The sequence below is a fragment of the Schistocerca serialis genome, chromosome 6 (assembly GCF_023864345.2).
Source record: "Schistocerca serialis cubense isolate TAMUIC-IGC-003099 chromosome 6, iqSchSeri2.2, whole genome shotgun sequence".
Classification (NCBI taxonomy): domain Eukaryota; kingdom Metazoa; phylum Arthropoda; class Insecta; order Orthoptera; family Acrididae; genus Schistocerca; species Schistocerca serialis.
In genome coordinates this window covers 343,901,484-343,920,178 of record NC_064643.1, presented here as the reverse complement: position 1 = coordinate 343,920,178, position 18,695 = coordinate 343,901,484, and the positions used below count along the sequence as shown (strand labels likewise).

The following is an 18,695-nucleotide window of genomic DNA, read 5'->3' as shown; positions in this document are numbered from 1 at the left end:
TTATACCACAAAAATCGCAGTTCACTAATTTATCCCCGGAAGTGATGTGTTGTCTTGTGTGACAGCAAATCAAGTTCTATGATTGTTTTAAACACATCAGCCAGTTTATTCCCTATGCAACATGAGGTAACCTCATTCACTGTACCTACCAACTGATTGTATGTTGGCATATTCCATGCCAAGGTTATCTGCATACCACAAATTACTGTGCTACATGCAACCATTTTTCAAGTTTTTCCTTTTTTTTTAACTCTCACACATAATAATCTAAAATTAGTTTACTTCATTACATGAGCATAAATTGGCAAACACTCTACAGGACTTAGGAAGAGGAAATCAGAGGATAGTCGAAGGCTAAGTAAAGATCACATTTACTGTTTATCATGTACAAACAAATTATTTCATAACTTATTACAAATACCTCCCTGTAACTTACTGAGAGGTAAAATTCACTTCAGTTCTTTCATTATTGTAGATCAACAGTTCCGTAGCCAAGCACCAAAGTGAATTGATTTAGTAGATAAAGCAACAGTATATGAGCCACTATGCTATATCTTTTATCACCTCTTCAACTTCCTCCTTTGTAAACATGTGAAACAACTTGTCTGGAGTCATCGTCATCACTTCCACATTTGTTGAACTCAGCTTTTCTTCCATGACTTGCTTCAATATTGTCAATGCAGCATTCAGTGCTTCTTTCAAAGTCATTGACTGTGACACAAAATAAACAAAATTATTAACAAGAAATACATTCCTTAGATTGACATGACAATGGGGAAAGTAACAAAACAGAAGACAAACGGGTAGCTTTGAGATGTGAAATAGGGAAAGCAGCAGAGAATCACCCAGGTAAGAAGACAAGGCCTAGTAGGAATCCTTGGATAACTCTGGAGATATTGAATTTAACCCTCACAATATGGGACGGAGGGAGGGAGGGGGGGGGGGGCGTGTACTTCGCGCCCACCTTTTCACAATATTGCAATCCAATCAATTACTTTATATTTTAAAATTATGAAAAACTATGTATTACTTTTAATGAATAATTCTACCTGATTCCATAATTTAAACTTAACCCAAAAATTTAAGTGTTTGTAGTAGATGTCACTTTCCCCAATGAATTTCGTATTCAATATTATCGGTTTAAGGTCCTTCCTTACACATCAATACCTCTTTAAAAAGTACGTTGTAAGTATAAGTCAACAACAGTTAACAAAAATCTGCATTTTTTAATTTTTTTTAGGGTGGGCATAAAGTACAGCCTCACCTGGTAATGCAAATTATAGAAAATGCCTTGTTATTGCTAGGGTTAACTGACGAAAGGAGAAAATATACGTAAGTGCAACAAATGAAGCAGGTGAAAATGAATACAAATGTCTAAAAAACAAGATTGGCGAAAAATTCAAAATGGGTAAGCAGAAATGACAAGAGGAAATTTACAAGGCTGTAGAAGTTTGCACTGTTAGGGGAAGATAGATGTGGCATACAGCAAAATTGAAGAGACCTTCAAAGAAAAGAGAAGAAAATGTATGAATTTATATCATACATTATAGATGTTAGGTAATGGATATTATGTTTTTACAACAATAATTGGTAATATTCAATCATAATTTTTGTCCTACACACAATGCAACATGCTTCAAGAGACAATGCTCTCATGTATTGTTGAGTTGTCTGTAGGATGAAAAGTTACAATTGAATGCTACCAATTATTAACAAAGTGTATGGATATCAAGAGATCAAATGGGAAGCAAATACTAATCAAAGACGGGAAAGCCATGAGGTGCAAGGTGTATATATATATATAGGGTCTATGAAATGGCAAAAATTGAGGGAATTGTTACAGAAGAATTAGAAGAAGTAGGTGAAGATGAGATGGGAGATATGACACTGCATGAAGAATTTGACAGAGCACTAAAAGACCAAAGTGGAAACAAAGCCTCTCCAGTGGATGACATTCCACCAGAATTACTGAGATCTTTGGGATGCAGCACCAACCAGTCTTCGGACTGAAGCCCACAACAACAACGACGGCAACATGCACTTGATTATTGGCCATTACAAAGGCATTACAATTTTTAAAGTACTATTATCTTAATATGATTTGTAATGTAAAATATTATGGTGAAGGCAGTTAAATAAACAGCTGCTATAAACTCAGTAGAGAAAGCACAGGAACATTAACAATTTAAGTATCAGGAGTAAATGGGGATTGCCATACTGAAATTTTATCACAGTTATAATGTAAATATATACAAGATTATAAAAGAAGTCTTGCTGTTGCAGTGTGTGAAAATAACAGGGTAAACTCTATTTCAAAACTGCCATATGTTTCTACAAATTCCTGTTTAGGTCAAATAGTTTCTGATCCTTAGAGGCTGAGATCGGCAAGCAGGCCTAGACAGGGTGCCAACAGCTATTCTCAAGGAATGCACAGACAGTATACAAAAATCACCAAATAATATAATCTTTTAGCTCAGGTAATTTTCCGAAGTTATCTAAAGTGGGTACGAAATGTACCCTTATTAAAGAAAGACGATGTTCAAAATATGGCACAGTACAATCTAATTTTGCTTCAAAAGTAGCATGAGTATAATATCAGCCATAACAGGGTTTACAAAAGTGGTACTTTAAGTTACTGACAGGAACAACTGTATTACAAACAAATTTGTCCAAGACTTCTGACACTACTGACCATACAGTACTACTAAGAAACTACAAGTACTGCTTATCAGACAAACTCCAGAGTGATTCCAATCATACCTGTAACATAGGAAGCCTACACTTCAGATGATGCTAAATTTTAGCAAAACAATTATTGTACCCAAAACATTAAGACAGCTGTTTCTTCAGTTAGTGTTCGGGTCAATTCTGGTTGTAATCTTTGTCAAAGACTTTCCAGGCAATGTAAGGCATGACGAAATAAACTATCTTTGTTGATGACAGCTAAGTCACTGATCAAATGACAAAGTAGCACTGTTATCAGGGTATGAGCATAGTGGAGCAGGTACATGAATCCTGTTATCACCCCAAGGTCCTAGGGAGGTGGTTTGCTGTTGCCTTCCTCCAACCTATAATGAAGTGTTTGTGTGTGTGAGTGACAAACTAGGGCTTGTGCAGTGCAGTGTTGGGTTCGTTTTGTTCAGGATGAAGAGAATGAGGAGGGTAAAAGCTGGTGCTGGTACACAGCCTACCACTCACAGCTAGGGCAAAGAGGATACCACACTAAAATGTCAATAATGTCCTCATCTGACAGAAGGACCACCGTCAACAGTGTCACATGCCCTCACTTCACGAGATATTTAACTCAGGACACTGGGCAATAAGGAACGTTACACCACCATCTGTCCACTTTTCATCAGCCAAATATTGGGAGTGAAAATTTCCCATCACCAGGATTTGAACCGGGTTGCCTCTGAGTCAAGCACCATTGTACAGACATGCACTGTGACCTTGGCCACTGGTTGGCATACACTGCCGAATGTCTTCCCTTATTATCTAATGTGTGAAAGGGGTCAGAGCTTAGTGGTTGTCCACAAACACCGTGGGGACCAGCAATTGGTCATACTCCTTTCATCTGACACTTTTCTGCTACATTTCCTCGATTCACGGGGAGCACTTGATGACTAATCTTGTCGTCGTGACTACAGTAGAGCGAGGTACACGTCTTCTGTTATTCCTTTCATAAAGTCTGAAATTTTTTCAGCTTCTGTTATATTTGCATTTACAACAGGGTGTAGAGCCAAAATATTCTGAACAGGTGTGTTGTTTCCCCGAGACACTGGACCCTGTTCTTCAGCTAAGCAGACTTCCTGCTGGTTGTCACTAAATGTTTTCTTCAGTTGGCCTCAAATTTGTCCCACCTATTGAGCTACTCTGCATTGTTCTTGACCAATGATGATATTCCATTCAAGTAACATTGCACATTTACAAAACACTCGGTCAAACCTTTTCAACCATTTTGTTGGGTCCTGACCAGTGCCTGTGGACAACATTGATGGATGCCTGATGTGCAGACGACTTACTGCTGTTTTGGAATTCATCTGTCTCCTGAATATATGGATCTTGTGTCATTCATATTCTAGTCCCTGCCGGGATAGGTGGTGGCTTTTACGTTGCTTAATTGGAGCCATGGTGATGTAGATGGTGTGAAGTACCCAGTGTCTCCACCAAACAATGCCATGTCAAAATCACAATAGAGTCCAATTCCCGAGGCTGGCTCGTTAATGAAGCACAACAATGTGTAAGTTTATTACTGACACAAACATACAGCCAGACCTGCACTGGCCTCCTGGATGGAGAAGAGTGCTGTTTTTAAACAAACAGTGAATATTAAAAATCACACGTATTTATGCAGCCACCAATATTTCAGATACACAAACATTACAAACATCACGCACATAAGGCAAAGAGCCTGAGTTCAAGTCTTGGTCCAGCACACAATTTTAATCTGCCACAACGAGCATACACCACTGCACAGTTTCATTCAGCAATAGTAATACTATTTATGTGTAAGGTATTAATTTCAAATTAATAATAATAACAAGAGAAAGAAAAAGGGACACCTATGGTCCAATTTCAGGAGCATGCAAAGTAAAGCAGCTGAAGAGTATCACAAGTGATAGGAGTGGACAGTATTCTGAACATGAAGGTGCTCAACTTTCGCAGTTGGTTATAAATACATGCTTTCCACATGTGTTAAATTAAAATCATGCACTCCAGTTCACTAGAGGTACAACCATTACAAGGGTGAACACTGGGGTGAAGTGAACAATGTGAGCCATTGGTAATTTTTTGAAGTATGACATCACATGTTGTGCACATGACACCTCCAAAGCTCCAGTTGTAGATATCACTTACGATTTGTTTACAATATCTCATTTAGATACTGTGTGCCCCAAAGCAGTCATTCGATGTTGTGGCTGGTTCATATTCAGTCAGTCATACTGTGTTGGTATCACTTATAATGGCATGTAACATTTGTTTTGAGTTGCTGTTATTAAATCCTGATTCTAGTTGGGTTTTAAGAATGATGGAAATGGGATTAGGTGGCAGAGATGGTGATCTACTAAGGGTAGGGTTATTTGTGTCACACTGTATGAGACTTACATACATTTATAAAAATTTTATAACCTAAAAAAGTAATATAATTAACTGTTTGTTTGCAGGTAAATGGCTGCAGCCCTAGTTTGCTGTTTGAGGAACCAAAACAAAATGACATAGTCCATTGATACAGTAAAGTTTTGGGTGATAATTCATTTTTGGCAGCCACAGAAAAGTCATTGGGAAAGAAATCATTGGGATTGGCCTGACACAGTTACTAAAGTTCTGTTGCTGCCGAATATGAATTACCACACAGTAATAATAGCCAACACCACTTTATTGTGTCTGCAACAGTGGCAGACTACAGCACTGTGGCACAGGGATTTCCATGTGTACCAAAACTGCAGATTAGATTAGACTAGATTAGTTTTTCGTTCCATAGATCCATGCTGAGGAGATCCTCGTGGATGTGGAACATGTCAATATTATTATTATTATTATTATTATTATTATTTTAACCTGAAATAACAATACTAATAGTATGAATATATACAATACATCATTTGTTTCTATTAAAAAATTCGTCAATGGAGTAGGAGTTGGCCACTAGTAAGTCTTTCAGGCTCCTTTTAAATCGATCTTTATTTGTAACTAAATTTTTTATGTTTGCTGGCAAATTATTGAAGATGAGTGTTCCTGAGTAGTGGACCCCTTTTTGAACTAAAGTAAGTGCTTTTAAGTCTTTGTGCAGATCATTTTTGTTCCTGGTATTGTATGTATGAACTGAGCTGTTTGTTGGAAAAAGAGATATATTATTTAGGACAAATTTCATTAAGGAGTAAATATACTGAGAGGCAGTGGTTAGTATACCCAGTTCTTTGAAGAGGTTTCTACATGACGTCCGTGAATTTACTCCACAAATAATACGTATTACACGCTTTTGGACTCTGAAAACTTTTGTTTGACTTGAAGAGTTACCCCAAAATATTATACCATATGACATTATGGAATGAAAGTAGGCAAAGTATGCAAGCTTTTTCATTTTTGTGTCGCCTATGTCTGCTAACACTCGAATTGCAAATACAGATTTGTTAAAGCGTTTCTGCAGTTCTGTGGTGTGCTCCTCCCAACTGAATTTATTATCAAGTTGTAATCCCAGGAATTTAAGACTGTCAACCTCTTCTATCTGCTCTTCTTCATACTTTATGCATATGCTGGGTGGAAACCTCTCACAGGTTCTGAATTGCATGTAGTGAGTCTTTTCAAAGTTTAATGTCAATGAGTTGGCTTTAAACCATTTATTAGTATCCATGAAAATATCATTAGCAGATCTTTCTAGAACTACACTCGACAAACTATTTATTGCAATACTTGGGTCATCTACAAACAAAATGAACTCTGCTTCTGGCAGTGTAACTGATGAGAGATCATTAATGTACACAAGAAAAAGCAATGGCCCTAAGATGGATCCTTGTGGGACACCACATGTAATTTCTTCCCATTCTGATGATGACTGATGACTTAATTCACTAGTCCCTTGTACTGACACCCTTTGTTTCCTGTTAGCTAGGTATGACTTGAACCATTTTGCAGCACTGCCCGTGACACCATAGAATTCTATTTTATTTAAAAGGATGTTGTGGTTCACACAATCAAATGCCTTTGACAAATCACAGAAAATACCTGCTGCAGGCAAACAGACAAAAATAATAATAATAATTATGTATTTAGTACTAATCTAAGAGTTATAGAAAAAGTAGCCCATATAAAATTATTACCCGATTTCTGTCAATAGTTCTTTGTTATATATTTATTTCAAAATTAATGTAATTAAGACCTTCGTGTGTTTTCTCGCCAAAAAACCTTCAGTTCTTGCTTGTCTGTATTTGTTCTAGTAACAGCTTGTGTTGTTAGCAACATAAACTAAGGGTTGTTCCTTGAGTCTTCTTTTACTAGCATGTTAATGATTCCATTGATCTACTGGCACAACACAAGCCTTTTAAGTTCCCACTACATTTACATACATACTCTGGAAGCCACCGTACATTGTCACTTCCTTTCTTGTTCCATTCACAAATGGGGACAGAGATAAATGTCTGCTTATACACTGTCCTATGAGCCCTAGCTTCTCTTGTCTTCACTGACTTTATGTGAAATGTACATTGGTGGCAGTAGAATTGTTCTGCTGTCAGCTGCAAATGCCAGGTCTCTAAATTATTTCAATAGTGTTTCACGAAAACCAGCACCATCTTCCCACCAAGGATTTCCATGACTTTATGAAGGCTCTCTGCAACACTTGCATGTTGATTGAACCTACCAGTAACAAATCTAGCTTTCTAGTTCGACCTGACAGCGATCCCAGAAACTCTAGCAGTACACAATAATGGGTCACACTACTGTTCTATATAGTCTCCTTTACAGATGAGCTACAATCACCTAGAATTCTCCTAATTAACTGAAGCACACTACTTTCCTTCTCTGCAACCAAAGTTATGTTTGTTCTACTTTACAACATTGTGCCTAGATATTTAATCAACATGACTGTCTCTAGCAGCACACTGATGCTGTTCATCTGCATTCATTTACATTTTTCCACATTTTGAGCAACCTCCATTCATCACACCAAATAGAAATTGTGTTCAGGTCATATTGTATCCTTATGCAGTCACTTGACGATATTTTCCCCCACGTTAAAGCATTATCAGTTAAGTCACAGATTGCTATTTGCAATACACATCACACCACTTATTTACATAGACCACAAGAGTGGTCCTATTACACTTCCCAGGATCACTCCTGATGATACTCTTGTCTCTTACAACACTTGTCATGGAAGATGATAAACTGTGTTCTATTACTGAAAAAGTCTTCGGATCATTCACATATCTGGGAACCTATCCTATAAGGTCAGACCTTCAACAGTCTGCAGTGGGGCACTGTGTCAAATACTTTCCGGAAATCTAGGAATATGGAATCTGCCTGTTGTCCTTCATCCATAGTTCAGAGGATATCATGTGAGAAAAGGCCACGCTCATTTTTACAAGAGTGGTGATTTCTATTACTGTGATAATTCAGGGACAGAAGTTTTTCAATTTCAAAGAAATTCATTCTATTCAAACTTAGAATATGCACAAGAATACTGCCACAAACCAATGTTAAGGAAATTGTAGAGTCACATGTGCTTTTTTACAGCTGCTTGGGACTTTCATCTGGGCAACAGATTTGCAATAAATGCAAGTAAGATTGGGCTATTGAAATGACATTGTTTTAAAATTTGTCATTTTTTATGGTTAAAACAGTGACAGCTTAGATTTTAGGCAAATAGTTTCTTTACAGAGGGTATTTAAACAAAAAGTTTTCCCGGGAAAAAAGAAAATTTGGACGATATTTAAAATTTTTTGTAAGTTCCTAACTCAATAACAATTTCTTGAATCACTCTGAATGGCTTTTGTTGATCAATCACCTTCAGAAAGACTCCTTACAATGAGTTTGCAGATTTACATTGTGGCTGACCTCCCACCAGCAACAAATTTCATGAAGACTGATCAGAGCCAATCACTGGCAATTCCATGATATGCACAACATGACTCAAGAGAATGGAATGTGACACACACTGAAATACAGGCATCGTTAGGTGTACTGAAGACTGCAGGAGACTTGATTTTGAATGAAGGGCTGTGAAACAGATCTGCTACCAATGCAATCCACAAAATTTGACTGAAGCTTAATAACAGGCTTTATCAAATGGTGTAAGCAAGAATCAGCTGTTTGAGACTTCAAAGATGTACCAAAACTAACAAAGGCAGTTTGTTCCAAAAGCACGTTCAACAAAATTAATACTTGTTTCTTTGGAGGAGGAAGAAATTAGTGTTTAACGTCCTGTCGACAACGAGGTCATTAAGACGGAGCACAAGCTCTGATTAGGGAAGGAAGTTGGCCATGCCCTATCGAAGGAACCACCCTGACATTTACCTGAAGCGATTTAGGGAAATCACGGAAAACCTAAATCAGGATGGCCTGACGCAGTTTGAACTGTCGTCCTCCCGAATCCAAGTCCAGTGTGCTAACCACTGCGCCACCTCACTCGGTGTGCTTCTTTGGTTACACTGGGCATACTGCGACCATTTCTTTAGAGGATTGACAACTGACAGTAATGGTGTACAACAATTTGTCACAATTGATTGGTGAAATTAGGATAAACAAACAAAAATACAGCACAATTCTTTGTCATAGTGTCAATTGTGAGATTACAGACACATACAGGCACATGCGTGCTATTTTGTGACGCAATGAAGCACAAGTCCTGACAGAGAAGAACAGCTTGCGAGGAAGTAATAAGGGGAGCATTCTGGCAAGCAGAAATGCTCTCAGCCTCTGCTATTGGGAAAACTTGCAGGCCACGAAGTAAGCTGGCTGGCAGATTGGCAGCAAGCAATCCACAGCACTATTACTAGGAGTGGCTTTCCTCAGGAGAGTGGCTGTTGCAGATAAGCATGTGATGTGAGGGCGTCGCCATGGCAGAAATTCAGAGGCCACAAATTATTACACAACTGCTGCATAAGTAAAATCCATACTAATGAAGACAGAGAACAGGCTATGGCAGCATAAGAAAGAGAGAGAAAAAAAAGGCTAGGAAGCATGATTAAACATTCACTGCGTATATACAACAGTATGTTAGATACTGATGGTGGAAGAGATGAAAGTACTTAATTCCTTCAAAAATTGCTACCTTCTATATATCTTAAGTGATCTTAACGAACAAAGATAGTGCTTGAGCAGCACTATAGGAAAATAGCTTCGGAATTTTTATTAAAGCAGCACAATTTGTGTTATGAGCCAGAATGTCTGTTAGAGGACTAAAAAATACATTTTATTGCAAAATAAACTGCGAAACAATAAGATTAGTGACAGTATTTGATAATACACTAAAATGGATATCTGGGCCGAAGCTTTATTCTCATTAGGTTTAACAACTAATGATAATGATGTCCATTTCATAGAAGATGCAAATAAACCAGAAAACAATACCCCAGTAAAAAAATCAATGTCATCACAGAAAATAAGTTCAAATCCCCCCCCCCCCCCAATCCATTTGCAATAGTTTTTGCTGCAATAAATTTGGTATAATTTTTATTTATAATAAAGTTTATGGAGAACCAACAAAAAAAATTATTTAGATTTTATCAATCTTAAATGTCTTCAGCAACTGTAGTTGAATGTCGAAATAATCAGTAACCAGTTGCTTAAAACAAATTTCTGTTATGCAACTGGTTGCTGATTATTTCAATACTTGGAAAACATTATGCAAATTTTCTGATAAATAGACAATAAAACTGCTATTTTTAACAGCTCAAAGGAATCAGTGTGCAAGAGCAAGTCATGAAAGTATTTAGATGTGTAATTTTTATAGCAGTATGTACAGAACATTTAACTCTGTGGGTTTCGCAATTACAGATCAAGTCTTTATAGGGCAGCAGCAATGTAGGCCTCGATCATAAGAGCAGAATGTCAGTCACTGTGAAAATGTTTTAGACAACAACTCTTGCGCTTGTGGACTAACTCTGAACAGCAGAGCTGTGTTAGAGTTGGAAAAATCTATATCGATCCAGGATTTTAATGCTTAGCTACAGCGTAGTATTCAGAGAATTGTGAAGTTCCAGCATACATTACAGGACTTTTAAAAATTACCCACAAACCTTTTTTTCACTTCAAGTCTGAAAACCAATAGGTGAGCTGAACTTAGTACACTCTTGATTGGGCATGTAAACTCGCTGTTGCACTCGCAATACTAAGCAAAGGTTTGATAAAGTAATCACTAAACAGAACCCAGATTGTGTTATGGACATCAAGTTGTTTTTACAACTGAAACCCCGCCTGTAATTAATCTGCGAATTATTTAGGAATAAAGGAGGTGACTCACCAGAAGACAGAAGCACTGTGTCGTCAATAGGTACACAAACAAACGGCACAGAGCTCGGCTAGCTTTCAAAATGTACTCACTGCTTCAAGCTTTTCGGAAAAACGCATGCATGCATGCACGCGTGCGCGCGTGCATGCATGCACGCGTGCGCGCGCCCACACACACACACACACACACACACACACACACACACACCTGTATTGTGGGCAGTAGACTGAGCACAATGTACGGAGGCAGACTTGTGATGCTTTGAAAAAGGGAGCCAACCTCAGGATCTTTTGTTTGTGTACCTATCGAAAACATGGCACTTCTGCCTTCTGGTGAGTTGTCTCCATTATTCTAAAATAATTTGTAAATCTCAACCACCACTTTCCGTAACTTCATGGCAGATTAAAACTGTTTGCTGGACCAAGACTAACACGGAACTTCTGTCCACCAAACAGTTTTAATCTTCCAGGATGTTTCATATGAGTATACTCTCCACTGCAAAGTGAAAATTTTATTCTGAGAACTTTCCATACCAGCTGTCAAACCACAGGTTCAACAAGCTGGAAAAAAATCACCAAATTAATACTTCACTGTGTGTATTCACTTGATTTATTGCCCAATAACTTCTTGTTTTTCCCTTTATGCCCAATAAAAAAAGTGTCAAAAGCAGTTTTCATCATCTCATAAAGCTGTTGAATTTATCCAAAACTATGTTTCTGAAATAGTCGAAGTCTGGGACACTAAGACAAGGCTTAATTTATAATGCCCCAATAGACGCAAATACTTTTTCTATTATGTGTCACTCGAAACAAACAGTCTGAATTGTTCTACACTATGTACACTGCAGCAAGGAAAGCATTGCTATCACCACAAATAAGTCAATTTGAATGTTGTTGGAAAATAAACTCAAACCTACAAGGGTCACTCCAAAAGAAATGCACACTATTTTTTTTTAAATCCAAAATTCATCTTTTACTCTACATGTTTAAAAGTTTTAGTGTGTAGATACATCCTTTAGGAACAATATTTTCATTTCTCCACATAATTTCCATCCCTCTCAACTGCCTTATGCCATCTTTGAACCAGCGCCTGTATACCTGCACAGTAAAATTCTGGACCAACCTGTTAGAGCCACTGTTTGGCAGCATGCCCAAGGGAGTCATCATCTTCAAACCTTGTTCCACAAAGAGGGTCTTTCAGTTTCCCAAAGAGATGATAGTCACATGGAGGACTGTAAGGCGGGTGTTTCTGTGTTGTCCATCCAAGTTTTATGATCGCTTCCATGGTTTTTTGACTGACATGTGGCCGTGCATTGTCGTGCATACGCTTCCATGGTTTTTTGACTGACATGTGGCCGTGCATTGTCGTACAACAATAAAACATCCTGCTTTTGGGATGTGGTCGAACATGACTCAGTCGAGCCTGAAGTTTCTTCAGTGTCGTCACATATGCATCAGAATTTATGGTGGTTCCGCTTGGCATGATGTCCACAAGCAAGAGTCCTTCGGAATCGAAAAACACCGTGGTCATAACTTTTCCAGCAGAAGGTGTAGTCATCATCATAATCATCATTTAAGACTGATTATGCCTTTCAGCGTTCAGTCTGGAGCATAGCCCCCCTATAAAATTCCTCCATGATCCCCTATTCAGTGCTAACATTGGTGGCTCTTCTGATGTTAAACCTATTATTTCAAAATCATTCTTAACCAAATCCAGGTACCTTCTCCTTGGTCTGCCCCGACTCCTCCTACCCTCTACTGCTGAACCCATGAGTCTCTTGGGTAACCTTGCTTCTCCCATGCGTGTAACATGACCCCACCACCTAAGCCTGTTCGCCCTGACTGCTACATCTAGAGTGTTCATTCCCAGTTTTTCTTAGATTTCCTCATTGTGCACACCCTCCTGCCATTGTTCCCGTCTACTAGTACCTGCAATCATCCTAACTACCTTCATATCCGTAACCTCAACCTTGTTGATAAGGTAACCTGAATCCACCCAGCTTTCGCTCCCATACAACAAAGTTGGTCGAAAGATTGAACGGTGCACAGATAACTTGGTCTTGGTACTGACTTCCTTCTTGCAGAAGAGAGTAGATCGTAGCTGAGCGCTCACTGCATTAGCTTTGCTACACCTTGCTTCCAGTTCTTTCACTATGTTGCCATCCTGTGAGAATATGCATCCTAAGTACTTGAAACCGTCCACCTGTTCTAACTTTGTTCCTCCTATTTGGCACTCAATCCATTTATATTTCTTTCCCACTGACATTACTTTCGTTTTGGAGATGCTAATCTTCATACCATAGTCCTTACATTTCTGATCTAGCTCTGAAATATTACTTTGCAAACTTCCAATCGAATCTGCCATCATAACTAAGTCATCCGCATATGCAAGACTGCTTATTTTGTGTTCACATATCTTAATCTCTCCCAGCCAGTCTATTGTTTTCAACATATGATCCAAAAATAATATGAACAACAGTGGAGACAGGTTGCAGACTTGTCTTACCCCTGAAACTACTCTGAACCATGAACTCAATTTACCATCAACTCTAACTGCTGCCTGACTATCCATGTAAAGACCTTTAATTGCTTGCAAAAGTTTGCCTCCTATTCCATAATCTCATAGAACAGACAATAACTTCCTCCTAGGAACCCGGTCATATGCCTTTTCTAGATCTATAAAGCATAGACACAATTCCCTGTTCCACTCATAACACTTCTCCATTATTTGCCGTAAGCTAAAGATCTGGTCCTGACAACCTCTAAGAGGCCTAAACCCACACTGATTTTCATTCAATTTGTCCTCAACTAATACTCGCACTTTCCTTTCAACAATACTTGAGAAGATTTTACCCACAACGCTGATTAAGAGAGATACCTCTGTAGTTGTTACAATCTTTTCTGTTTCCATGCTTAAAGATTGGTGTGATTACTGCTTTTGTCCAGCCTGATGGAACCTGTCCCAACTACCAGGCCATTTCAATTATCCTGTGTAGCCATTTAAGACCTGACATTCCACTGTATTTGATGAGATCCGACTTAATTTCATCCAGCCCAGCTGCTTTATTGCACTGCAATCTATTGACCATTTTCTCCACTTCCTCAAATGTGATCCTATTTCCATCATCATTCCTATCCCATTCTACCTCGAAATCTGAAACATTGCTGATCGTATTTTCACCTACACTGAGCAAGCAACTCTTCAAACTATTCCCTCCATCTGCCCAAGGCACCCACAGGATTCACCAGCAGTTTTCCTGATCTGTCCAAAATACTTGTCATTTCCTTCTTACCTCCCTTTCGAAGACTGCTAATTACACTCCAATATGGTTTTCCAGCAGCTTGACCCATAATCTCCAACCTGTTTCCAAAGTCTTCCCAAGATTTCTTCTTGGATGCTGCAATTATGGCTTTGTTTCTTTCAATATAACTTTCTGTCTATCTGAGTTCTAGTATGTAGCCATTTTTGATATGCCTTCATTTTCCTTTTACAGGCTGCCTGGACTGTGTCATTCCACCAAGCTGTTTGCTTCATCCTACTTTTACACACTACTGTTCCAAGACATTCTTTAGCCACTTCTAGCAGTGTGTCCCTGTAACTTGCCCATTCCTTTTCCAATGACAGTGTAGTTTTGAATATTTTTTTTTTTTGGGGGGGGGGGGGGGGGAGGGTAAATTTGCATGATACCACTCCATCGATTACCTCTTCGTTTCTGGTGAAAAATGATGGAGCCATGTTTCATCACCTGTCACAATTCTTCCAAGAAATTCACCTCCACCATTCTCGTACTGTTCCAAAAGTTCGCTGCATACCGTTTTTCTTGTTTCTTTGTGAGCCACTGTCAACATCCTGGGAACCCACCTGGGACAAACTTTTTTTTAACGCCAACAGTTTCAGTATTCTGCAAACACTTCCTTCCCCTATCCCAACATAGCGTGACAATTTGTTCACTGTGATGCGTCTGTCAGCAGTCACCAATTCGTTAACACTCTGCACATTGTCTGGAGTGTGTGCAGTACGAGGCCTGCCGCTGCGAGGACTGTCCTCCATATTGCCATGCCTGCTTTCATCACATAACCTGCTTGCCCACCGACTAACTACTGTGATTGAAAGCAGAATCTCCATACACCTTTTTCAATCTCTTGTGGATGTTTCCCACTGTCTCGTTTTCACAGCACAAGAATTCTATGACAGCACGTTGCTTCTGACGAATGTCAAGTGTAGCAGCCATCTTGAAGACACGCTGTAACGGTGACACTTCAGGGAACAGGTTGAACTAAGTTTGAAAACAAGCGGGAAGGATGTATCTACATACTGTAAAACTTTCACACATGCAGAATGAAAACTGTATTTTTACAAATATAGTGTGCATTTCTTTTGGAGTGACCCTCGTATAAAAGCAAATATGGCAGTTAAGTGGATAAATGAAGTTCTGATGGAAGATGTGAAGCAGAGCAGACAGTTTATAAAGCAATACTGTGTTGTAAATTAAGAACAAAACTATAACTCATTACCTTATGATAAACCTCCTGCAAGTTCTGCTGGGCACCTTCGCTACCTGAGCCTATGGCTTTTGCTTCGAACTGAACAAAAGTCCCCGAAGGATCCATATGAAATAGCTGAGGGCCTTTCTCATCACAGCCAGCAAACAAAATGGCTACACCAAATGGACGACTCTATACAAACAGAAAAAAATCAAAGTTACATACTTCACTGACACTACTAACAAAGTATCAACTGGTAATTGTAAATAATCTGATCATTACCATGGCACCTCCATCATCATCTGAGTCACCAAATTGAATGGCAAGGTTGGACACAGCTTGAGCAACTGATTCTACACTCATCTTCTCATTATAAATAAACCAGTGATTCTGACACTCTATCCTTGCACGATCCAACATTGTCCGTGAATCTGCCATTAGCCCACTGACAGCACAACCTGCCTCATAACACCCATATTTATACAATTACTGTAATAATACACAATTTGTAATGAAAAGTGGTTTTCCACCTACCTATATGTTTATCCACTTCAACAATCTTTTCAATTGTTGTTGGTTCCATCAATGGAGATGTTATACGTTTTTCTACAGCCAGAACAACACCTTCTGAGGTGCAAATTCCAATGGCTGTAGAGCCCAATTTTATGGCTTCAATAGCATATTCAACCTAGAAGATAAGTTCAATACAAATATCAGTCATGGAATATTTAATTCTTCCTTATTAAGGGCCAAGGTGTAGCCTGTTGGTTGCACAGGTAACCATCAGTTTACAAACTGCAAGGTCCGGCTTCAACCAGCTGTTGGTTGTGGGATACTTTCTAGTATTTAAGATAGCTTTTATTGCAGAGTGAAAGAGGAAATCTGAATAGTGTATACCACAAATTACACATCAGGCTAAGTTCTTTTGCAGCAAGATGTCAGGTTAAAGAAGACAAGAAATCTGAGCTACGGCAGGGAGGAAGAGTGTGAATTCCTGTCAGTTCTGCAGTGCATCATGAAATACTTTTGATTTTGAACCAGTGGCTCTGGGCTCACTACTAGGCAGAATCTATTACATGTTCAACATTTCACCAAACTGATACCGTAACTAATACAACTCTCTCTGTGAAGGGGCAGTACGATGGTTTGGTTTATTAGTATCATTTTCTGTATGTCCACCACTAGGTACAATCATGCAAGGGGGCTAGTAAGACTATTTCTAGAGAAGAACCTTCGTGTCAAGAGCAACTTTATTATAAAACTTCACTCAAAAATTAGCTATGAGGATGATGTATATGCTGTATACAACTATTCACAAAAACTTGTGAATTGAACGCTAAGGTAAATGATGATGAAAATATATAGTGCAGAAGCTTTCAGAGACCCATTCACCCTTATCTACAATGAGAAACTTACAAAGCGAAGCGTGTGTACGTAATTACCAAGTGCATATTGTCGGGAACAAGCAGATAATCATTCTACAATTTTAATTAGTCTATAAGAAAGCAGACGATATTTACAAGCAAGCACAACTCGCTGAATGAATATAAAATCCACTTGGTTAGAGTCGCGACAAAAATGGGGATAAGAAATCATATTCCTTCGGGAAATCGCATTCCAATTGTTGCAGTCACAACAATGTATTGTTTTATTTCACCATATCTTTCCTGAGTTTCATTACTTCAGTATTCACTTGAAAATTTGGCAAAATTATTTACCAAACATAACAAATTTAGTAAGCGACATGACTCAACATTTAAAAGAAAAGACCGCTCACAGAGGTCTACTATCAACATACATGTACACAAATTATAATGAATTACACAGTGATTATATTACCTGGAACAGTCGTCCTTCGGGTGAAAATGTGTTAACACCTCTATCGTACTCCGACCGTGTCAGAAACATCTGAAAACAAAATCGTGAGAACCCACAAATAAACTTCGACAACCAGTGAATGGCATTTTTTTTTCGGGGCTAGAATGAAGTATTCCATTACTCCACACATTAACATAAATATGGAACATAAAACGGGATTTCTGGTAACATAAATAAAATCGGAAAATAAATAACTAACCTTAACAACTCAAATCAGTTACCTCACGCGTCAAAACTCAAACAACCCAGTCACTACAACCAAAGATTGATATGTGCAGCAGTTGCACAGTGTTTCACGATAACAATTGAAGGCTACAACGAATGTCTTTGACTAGATAATACTACCATGAAAATTTTTATCATCTACTCCGTTAATTTTACAATAATTTCATAAACTTTCTTTGTATTTTCCATAATTTTGTTTTTGGAATACATCAGGTTATACATAAAATCAATCATATGTTGTCATTTTAGCATTAGGCTATTCCGCGCTGTTTCCTACACGTGCGAAAGTCCCATATCAAATTTACATTGATCGTGAAAACAAATGATCCATTATTACATTTATTAGCTCGTTCGCAATTACTATGACTCGCTAAAATGAGTACGGTAGAACTGTCGTGCGACTGAAATCTGTCGATTTGGTTGTGGTGACAGACTGATCTGTAGCATCGGCCGAGGTCTACGTTATGTTGAATGCTGATAATTTGTTGCGAATTGGCGAAGCCAGACAGTGAGAATGGCGAATAAAGGTGGCGACTGATTGGCCTGTGGCGTAGCCTAATAGTTTCGTTCGAGGCATATTTATTTGGTCACTTTCAACCAAGCGCCAATTGTATCATACTTGTTTTAGTTGTTCGGAAGGAAGTTAAAATATTCTAACCTCCTCGGTTGTTCGTCAATTGCACTTCCTTCTACACGATGGCAAATTTTGGTGCCGATTGGGTGAGCCGATCGGTTGCGCACTTTGGCCTCGGGTCTGCAGCTCGTAGTGCTTCCAGGTGGCAGATAGTGAAAGCTTATACGTTCTAACAGGATTTGCTTGATTCATTCTGCGTGAAATTTAAAATAGTATGTTAACTGCCTATGTCGCTTATGCAGTTTTAGGATCCAGTTTAAGATTATGAAGGACTTTACAAAGCAAATTTTTCGAAAGAATATTCCACAACTAAGAACATAGGTAATTCCTCTCCAATCTACGAGTAATTTTTCACAAATAATTGTTCCCGTTTGATGTCTTTAATTATGTTTGGCAGAAAATCACAGAACGAAATACGGTAAATTGGAGTAAAAATTACTTATTGCTCCTTTCTTTATTGCAACGAAAAGTTACACTGTAACTGCAACAACAACAACAACAACAACAACAACAACAAATCAAAGAT

At 38.4% G+C, this 18,695-nt stretch overlaps 1 protein-coding gene across 1 annotated transcript; it reads right to left on the bottom strand.

The window, feature by feature from the left end:
* Nucleotides 1-355: 355 nt before the first annotated feature.
* LOC126484519 (proteasome subunit alpha type-5) lies at nt 356-17,593 on the bottom strand. The gene is made up of 6 exons (XM_050108066.1): nt 17,510-17,593; nt 17,272-17,340; nt 15,967-16,120; nt 15,715-15,890; nt 15,463-15,624; nt 356-711 (listed from the first exon to the last, which is right to left on the bottom strand). Exons 2-6 carry the CDS (start codon nt 17,338-17,340, stop codon nt 544-546), a joined length of 729 nt encoding a protein of 242 aa, XP_049964023.1. The 5' UTR covers nt 17,510-17,593; the 3' UTR covers nt 356-543.
* Between the last annotated feature and the right edge of the window lie 1,102 nt (nt 17,594-18,695).

Coding starts and splice junctions, on each gene's coding strand:
- LOC126484519 (XM_050108066.1), bottom strand. CDS start 17,340: ATGTTTCTGACACGGTCGGAGTACGATAGAGGTGTTAACACATTTTCA. Junction 16,121..17,271: donor CCGAAGGACGACTGTTCCAG/GTAATATAATCA, acceptor CTTATCTTCTAG/GTTGAATATGCTATTGAAGC. Junction 15,625..15,714: donor ATGATGATGGAGGTGCCATG/GTAATGATCAGA, acceptor CTGTTTGTATAG/AGTCGTCCATTTGGTGTAGC.